This window comes from Colobus angolensis, unplaced genomic scaffold (assembly GCF_000951035.1).
Source record: "Colobus angolensis palliatus isolate OR3802 unplaced genomic scaffold, Cang.pa_1.0 Scaffold8, whole genome shotgun sequence".
Classification (NCBI taxonomy): Eukaryota; Metazoa; Chordata; class Mammalia; order Primates; family Cercopithecidae; genus Colobus; species Colobus angolensis.
Genome location: NW_012121820.1, coordinates 15,408,577 through 15,417,403, shown reverse-complemented (window position 1 = coordinate 15,417,403; position 8,827 = coordinate 15,408,577). Strand labels below are relative to the sequence as shown.

Below are 8,827 nucleotides of genomic sequence, written 5' to 3'. Positions count from 1 at the left end.
CATCTACATACATCTGCATACATCTGTATGCTTATTTGTGTGACTGTTTCTAGTTAGTGTCTAGTTCTGCTATTAAACTCTAAATTCGGAGAGGCCAGGACCTCCCAAAGGAAAACTTGGTGATGGTGGAGTTTCAGGCACTGTCTCCAGCCAGCGCCCTCCTCAGGCTGGGCCAGTGACTCCCTAGCTCAGGTGTCCAGCCTTGGGACAGACTGAAAAGTCCAACTGGACCGTAGTGGAGTCCACATGGGAGCCTACATATTTTTATTGTTTCTGTTTCCTTGGTACCTGGCTCATGACAAGCACTTATAAATATTCGTAAACCAATGATCACTGAGCATACATGTGGTATAACGTGGCTGCAGTGATCGGCACGGGGCCAGACCAGAGCTGGAGAACTCACTCAAGCATTCTCTTTCCGTGTTTTTCAGATTTGCGAAATGATCCAGAAATCAGTGTCCTCCGATCTACAGCCTTATCTCCAAACTCTGCCAGGTAGGACACCCCATCCACCCCTGGGACATTTTATTTCTGTTTATTTCTATAAGAGCATATATATACCTTATAAAATAGTAAATGGGGCAAAAATAGAGAAAGTAAAAATTAAGGGCCAGGCGCAGCGGCTAATGCTTGTAATCCCAGCACTGTGGGAGGCTGAGGCGGGTAGATCACCTGAGGTCGGGAGTTCGAGACCAGCCTGGCCTACATGGTGAAATCCTGTCTTTACCAAAAATACAAAAATTAGCAGGGTGTAGTGCACATGCCTGTAATCCCAGCTACTTAGGAAGCTGAGGTAGGAGAGTCACTTGAACCTGGGAGGCGGAAGTTGCAGTGAGCTGAGATTGTGCCATTGCACTCTAGCCTGGATAACAGAGCGAGACTGTGTCTTAAAAAACAAACAAACAAACAAAAAAACCTTTTTTCTCAATGATATTGCATTAGTGTACATAATGAATAATTCGAGTGATTACAAAAGCAAGTACAGCAAACAGATGGTAGGCTTTCATGTGGACCCCAGTAGCGCTCAGTTGGACTTTTCAAAGTCTATCCCAAGGCTGCATAATAAATAATTTGGGTGATTACAGTGGCAAGTACAGCAAACAAGTTTGGAAATGCACATTTCCTTCTCTTGAGAAGCAGGCCGCACAACTGGTGGCAACTGTGTGTGAGTAACCTACAGACCCCAGCATTCAGTCTTCCAGGAGTACCAGTGGGAATGGGGGATACTGATCATTCCAGCCAATCTGTTCAGGATGACCATGAAGAACTATCTTTGGCCGGGCATGGTGGCTCATGCCTGTAATCCCAGTACTTTGGGAGGCCAAGGCGGGTGGATCACCTGAGGTCAGGAGTTCAAGACCACCCTGGCCTACATGGTGAAACCCCGACTCTACTAAAAATACAAAATTAGCCTGGCATGGTGGCACATGCCTGTAATCCCAGCGACTCAGGAGGCTGAGGCGGGAGAATCACTTGAACCCAGGAGGTGGAGGTTGCAGTGAGCCGAGATTGTGCCATTGCACTCCAGCCTGGGCGACAAAGACCAAAACTCTGTCTCAAAAAAAAAGAAAAAAGAAAAGAGAAAAAGAAAGTAGAAATTTAAAGTTCGTTTTTCTCCCCAACTTTTCTTCCAAGAAGTAACCTCTGTTTTGGGTGTATCTTTTCAGATATTTTCTTTGCATGTACAAATATAAATACATGTAAGCATATGAACAGACATTCTTATATGTATTATTTTGCTCATGAATCTATGTGTATATGCATAATTTAAAATATGTATGTTCATATACACATAGTATAGGCATTGTTCTAGATTTCTTTTTTTTGAGAGGGGGTCTCACTCTGTGTCCCAGGCTGGAGTGCAGTGGTGTGATCTCGGCTCAGTGTAGCCTCAACCTCTTGAGCTCAAGTGATCCTCCTGCCTCAGCCACCTGAGTAGCTGGGACCACAGATGCATGCCACCACACCTGGCTACTTTTTGTAGAGACAGGGTTTCTCTATGTTGCCCAGGTTGGTCTCGAACTCCTGGGCTCAAGTGATCTGCCCACCTCAGCCTCCCAAAGTACTGGGATGACAGGTGCGAGCCACTGTGCCAGCTTGATTTCATTTTTTAAAACTTTTTATTGAAGTATATTTATAGAGAAAAGTGCTCTAATCATAAGTGTGCTGTTAAAGAGTTTTTACATGCATGTAACCAGCTCCCAACCAAGAAACAGAACATGGCTGGTTTTTCAAAGCCCCTGGTGTCCCCCTCGGTCACTGCCCAGCCCTCCAGGGTCACCACCATCCCAACTTCTACCAGCAAATATTAGTTTTGCACTTTGCACATGAATGGAATCAGACAATATTTTGAGTATCTTTTCAAAAGCCAGAAGGTTTTCTTTGTTCAACTTTAAAATATGAGGTAAGGGTTGGGCGCAGTAGCTCACACCTTTAATCCCAGACCTTAGGGAGACCAAGGCGAGTGAATTACCCGAGGTCAGGAGTTTGAGACCAGCCTGGTCAACATGGTGAAACCCTGTCTCTACTAAAAATACAAAAATTAGCCAGGTGCCGTGGTGGATGCCTATAATCCCAGCTACTCGGGAGGCTGAGGCAGGAGAATTGCTTGAACCTGGGAAGCGGAGGTTGCAGTGAGCCGAGATTGCGCCACTGCACTCCAGCCTGGGCAACAGAATGAGACCCTGTCTCAACAAAGAAAAAATAATAATAAATTATAAATAAACAAAATAAAATATGAGGTCAGGTCAGGCGTGGTGGTGCACACCTATAATTCCAGCACTTTGGGAGGCCAAGAAGGGAGGATCACTTGAGTTCAGGAGTTCAAGGCCAGCCCGGGCAACATGGCGAAACCCTATCTCTACAATAAATACAAAAATTAGCCAGGCATGGTGGTGTGCACCTGTAGTCCCAGCTACTTGGGAGATCAAGGTGGGATGATCGCTTGAGCCCGGGAGGTCAAGGCAGCGGTGGGCTGAAATTGTGCCACTGCACTCCAGCCTGGGCCACAGAGTGAAATCCTATCTCAAAAAAAAAAAATGAAATAAAATAAAACATGAGGTCAATGCATATCGTTGCATCCACCTGTAGTGTAGCTGGTTTATTCTCCTTGCTGTATAGCATACCACCATGTCGATGCTTCCCCATTTATTTGTCCAGTCTACTGTTGAAGGCCATCTGGGGGGTGTTCAGTTTTAGGCCATTATCCGTAGTACTACTATGAATGTCCTAGTACCTATGGTCACATGTCTTTGGGTATATACCTGGGAGAGAAATTGCAAGCTCATGTGCCCATAATGCCCAGATTCAGCATTATCAGATCCTGCCAAACAGTTTTCCAAAGTGGTTGTAACAGACCTTATTATGTTAGCAGCTGTGTAGTATTCCATCATTTGGAGGTGTCTTCATTTATTTAATAAGTCCCCCACTGATGGACATTTGGGTGTTCTCCTGTCCCTTGCTGTTGCCAACAGGGCTGCAGGGAGCCATCTACAAGTGGAGTCCCTGGGTCCAGGGTGCACACATTAAGGTTGGAGGGGGACATCCTGATAAATTATCTGAGATGTTCTCTGATGCCTTGGCTCCCAAGGCCCTATGCGGTTACTTGCTGACGTCGACTTTACCAGAAGTCCAGGCGGGCAACCCAATACTGGGACCTGGAACATTCGTTCATTCAGGGTTTTGGAGGGGAGTGTCTGGGCCCTCTGGGCATACTATGCCTGACCTTCCTGGTTACTGGCTCAGCATTAAGCTCCAGGTGGGGCTGGAGAGGTGAAACCTGGACTCATGGGGTGTGTGTGTGTGTGTGTGTGTGTGTGCTTGTCTGGAAACTGCTTAGGCCCTAGGCTGGGCATACACCCCCACCACTGTTAACTCATCCAAAGGAACCCATGTAGTCTCTTTCTTGAAGAAGAAATTCTTTGCCCCAGGGCCGGGCTGGTAGGGAGATTCTGAAAAAAGTCACAGAGAATGCGAGTCAGCCAGAGCCCTTGCCCCTCCTCCCGCAGCTGGAAGTGGCACCTGGCCCCTAATTCTGCCCTGTCCTCATTCACAGTTACAACAGAGATTGACAGTTTCGCCGGCATTGATTATAGCTTAGTGGAAGCCCCTCGGGCAACAGCCCAGATGCTGGAGGTGATGTTTAAGGTGAGGGTCCTGGGGCCGGGCTGGGTGGGTGAGGATTTCCCTCAGGGTCAGCCATTCCCTGGGCCACCTGTCCCGCCAACTTCAGATCTGTCCTCATCTTCCCAGTGGTTCCCACTGTGTCGAGGGCCGGGTGATATGGAGTGGTGGGATGTGCTCCCAGAGCTAGGATTCTCCCACAGCTGTCTTACACCTCTCAGGTCTTAACCCTTCCCTCCTCTTTCTTCCCCTACTTTGCCTTGCCCATCATGCAGAAGAGGCCAATCAGAGCGGGCCTAGGGAGTATAGATGGGCCTAGGGCATATAGAGGGGCTGGCCAGGACGTCCTGTGGGTTAATACAGCAAAGCTTCTGGGGAGCTTTTCATTAAAAGACATAACACTGCCTTTAATGGTGGAGTTTCAGGCAGTGCTCCAGCCAGCATCCCTTCATCAGACTGTGTGGGGAAATACCTAGCCCCAGCCCCGGGATAGGCTTTGAAAAGTCCAACTGGGCCAGGCGCGGTGGCTCAAGCCTGTAATCCCAGCACTTTGGGAGGCCGAGACGGGTGGATCACGAGGTCAGGAGATCGAGACCATCCTGGCCTACATGGTGAAACCCCGTCTCTACTAAAAAATACAAAAAACTAGCCGGGTGAGGTGGCGGGCGCCTGTAGTCCCAGCTACTCGGGAGGCTGAGGCAGGAGAATGGCGTAAACCCGGGAGGCGGAGATTGCAGTGAGCCAAGATCGTGCCACTGCACTCCAGCCTGGGCGACAGAGCGAGACTCCGTCTCAAAAAAAAAAAAAAAAAGAAAAAGAAAAGTCCAGCTGGACCCTATTTCCCTCTCCAGGGTGAAATCTTTCATCGTAACCACCGTGCCCCAGTTACCCTCCTTGCTCCAGTCATGAGCCTTCCTGAGGAACACAACAAAATGGTCTACTTCGCTCTCTCGGATTATGTCTTCAACACGGCCAGCCTGGTTTATCACAAGGAAGGGTATCTGAACTTCTCCATTACAGATGACATGGTGAGGATGGTGGCAAACAGGTCTCTCAAATGAACACGTAACCTCCCGCTCCTTCCTTCTTTCCTTTTCACCCCTGTTGACATCAGTCAAATAGTAAGTTATTGCTAAGAGAAAAATCAAGACCAAGAAAAATATGTTAGCACAATCTCCCTTTTTACTTTGGTAACCAAGAAACTCAAAGTCAAAGTTCTTTCTCCCATGGCCGGGTGCAGTGGCTCATGCCTGTAATTCCAGCACTTTGGGAGCCTGAAGCGGGCAGATCACTTGAGGTCAGGAGCTGGAGACCAGCCTGGCCAACATGGCAAAACCCTGTCTCTACTAAAAATACAAAAATTAGCCAGGTGTGGTGGCAGGCGCCTGTAATCTCAGCTACTCGGGAGGCTGAGATGGGAGAATCGCTTGAACCCAGGAGGCAGAGGTTGCAGTGAGCCAAGATCGTGCCACCGCACTCCAGCCTGAGCAAAAGAGTGAGACCCTGTCTCCAAAAAAAAAAAACTATTTCTCCCTTATAACAACCGTGGAAGACTTTGCAGCTTGCTTATCTGTGTTTTGCTTCTCTAGACCTGTTTACTAGTCTAGACGTGTTAGTCTAATTCGTATTTTCTCTGATCCTGATGATTTCTGGAGGTTTATTTAAAAATATTTTAGTGAATGAGGCCAGGCGAGGTGGCTCATGCCTGTAATCCTATCACTTTGGGAGGCCAAGGTGGGCGGATCACCTGAGGTTAGGAGTTCAAGACCAGCCTGGCCAACATGGCAAAACCTCATCTCTACTAAAAATACAAAAATTAGCCGAGCATGGTGGCACATGCCTGTAGTCCCAGCTACATGGATGCTGAGGCAGGAGAATTGCTTGAGCCCAGGAGGCAGAGATTGCAATGAGCTGTGATCTCACCACTGCACTGCAGCATGGACAACAGAGTGAGACTACATGTCAAAAAAGAAAAAAATACATATATGTGTGTGTGTGTGTATATATATATAAGTGAATCATATAGTTGCATATAGTTTCAGAGAAAAGGAAATAAAGATCAAGTGAAAATAAAGCACAATTATAAAGACACTGAGCCCATCAATTAATTTCTTTAACGTCTCAAACCTGTCTGGGAGCTTCCTTGTAGCTAAAGTGATAAGGATACATGATTTCATGATTCATGGTGAAAAGGAGAGACACCCCCAAAACAACTGTTTCCAATGCGGCTTTGTATAAGGGAGACTGAATTTTATAGTGGATCACACCTTTAATGGTTCTCCAGTTTCTCTAATATTTCTGGGTTTCAAAAAGTTGTTTCTTGAAGCACTTCATAAAAGTTGAGGCCTCATGAATGATGTCAGGATGGTGGGAGAAAGTGTATGGTTTGGCTCGGATGGTCCAGCTTACCCTGGTGTAAGTCAGGGGCCGTCTGGTAGATGGAGGGTCGTTTTGTCCTTTGAATGGCCTCCTACACCTGTACAGGCCTTTGCTTTTGGCATTGTGTTTGGTTTACCCATTCTACCTGCAGCACAGGCCTCTCTTTCAATGGGATGATAATAGCTATGTTTTATGGAGCACTCACCATGTGCTGGGCCTTGTGCTAGATGCTCGTTTAACCCTCACAATGACTTGAAGGTGGGGACTATTGTTATCCCCATTTTATGGATAAGGAAGTTGAGGTTCAGGGAGATAAAAGGGCTGGCCTGAGATCACAAAGTCAGGACACAACCCGAGGTCTGTGTGACTGTAACCCTCACCCTCGCAGACCCACACATCAGCTACACCCATGGGAGAGCAGTCAGGATGCTGGGGACCCATGTGCTCTGCTTGGGTGAATGCAGGACAAGCATCTCATCCCTGCCAGGGTAACCCAGGTGGTGGAGAAGTGACAGTCTTGCACATCCCCCCGCCTCCCCAGTCTTCTTTAGACCTTCAGCTCCAGTAGGAGCACCCTAAAACTTCTTCGTGTCTCTTTGCTGCAGATACCGCCTGACTCTAATATCCGACTGACCACCAAGTCCTTCCGACCCTTCGTCCCACGGGTAAGGAGTCCCTTAGTGCCCCATGAGTGCAGACCGAGCCTACTAGACGCCAGAGGTTTCTCTTTAAAACCTCCTCATTTCTCTCAGCTTGACCACGAGTCAGAAGACCAGGATGAGACTCCCATGGAAGGCTGGGGTGCTGCTCCCTTCAAAGCCTAAATAACAGAGGCTGAGCCCCATAACTTGTGGGACCACAGCTTGTCCAGTCTTTTATTGGTGTTATCTAAGAATCCCAAGGAATGCTGGCATAGTCCCTAAAATGTACCCTAATGAATAACAGCTAACAATTACAGAGGGCTTCCTAGGTGCCAGGCATGCTCTTGGTGCTTTAAAAAATTAGTTTTTGGCCAGGCATGGTGGCTCATACCTGTAATCCCAGCATTGTAGGAGGCCAAAGTGGGCAGATTGCTTGAGCCCAGGAGTTCAAGACCAGCCTGTGGGCAACATGACGAAACCCCATCTTTACAAAAAATACAAAAATTAGCCAAGCATGGTGGCATACAGCTGTAGTCCCAGGCGCCAGGGAGGCTGAGGTGGGAAGATCACCTGAGGCTGGGAGGTTGAGGCTGCAGGGGGCTGTGACTGCACCACTGCACTCCAGCCTGGGCAACAGAGTGAGACCCTGTCTCAAAAAAAATTATTGAAAGATTAGTTTTTGAATGGTTAATAAATTCTCAAGGTTCAACATTCAAAAGATCTAAAAGGTTATAGAGTGGAAAGTCTCACATCCACTCCTATCCCTTAACTACCCAGTTCCCATCTGAAGTTTGCCAATATTACCAGATTATGCATATCTTTCTGATGATATTCTATGTATATACAGGTTCAGTATCTCTTATAATGCTTGGAAAAGCAACTCTGCCCACCTTCTTAGTGAAGCACTTTACCCCCTCAGCCTTCCAAACGTCTCCATTCTAGAAGAGGATGTAGGTTTTACATATCCATAACCAAAAGGCTCATGGGAGTACTGTTTTTCCACGAATATCCTCCTAAAAAGGAAGAGTCTTGCCCCAAATTAAACTCTGTAGCTATCTCTAGTTACACAGAAAATTAAGAGCACTTTTGAAATGGTGGAGTCTAGGGCTGGTCATAGTGGCTCATGCCTGTAATCCTAGCACTCTGGGAGGCCAAAGCAGGAAGACTGCTTGAGGCCAGGAGTTCAAGACCAACCTGGACAACATAGCAAGACCCTGTCTCTATTTTAGAAAGAAAAGCTAAAAAAAAAGAGAGAGAGAGAAAAGAAAAATGAAATGTTCTGTGGAATATCATATTAAAAGAATAATAAGAGAAAATTAAATAGTTTTTTAAAAAAGAAATGGTGAGATCTAGCTGTGTCATATTTCGAAAACACTGGCAATCTGACCTCAGCATGCCCAATTAGCAGAGTGTGATGAGGGGATGGAGAAACCTTGGGAGAGGTAGGGAGGGAGAAAAAATGGGCCCAACTTTTCTGGAGGACAATTTGGCAATACCTGCCAAAAGCTTTAAAAGCATTGCTGGCCAGGCGCGGTGGCTCACACCTGTAATCCCAAGACTTTGGCGGGCAGATCACCTCAGGTCAGGAGTTTGAGGCCAGCCTGGCCAACATGGTGAAATCCTGTCTCTACTAAAAATACAAAATTAGCCGGGTGTGGTGGTACACACCTGTAATCCCAGCTACT

General features: G+C 47.1%; 1 protein-coding gene across 1 annotated transcript in view; it reads left to right on the top strand.

Moving 5' to 3' along the window:
• Nucleotides 1–8,827, top strand: part of LBP (lipopolysaccharide binding protein) — a 32,342-nt gene that overhangs the window by 14,644 nt on the left and 8,871 nt on the right. The window contains exons 6-9 of the mRNA XM_011929056.1: nt 432–495; nt 4,055–4,146; nt 4,974–5,150; nt 7,107–7,166. Coding sequence (XP_011784446.1) covers nt 432–495; nt 4,055–4,146; nt 4,974–5,150; nt 7,107–7,166 — 393 coding nt within the window. The remainder of the gene's footprint in view (nt 1–431; nt 496–4,054; nt 4,147–4,973; nt 5,151–7,106; nt 7,167–8,827) is intronic.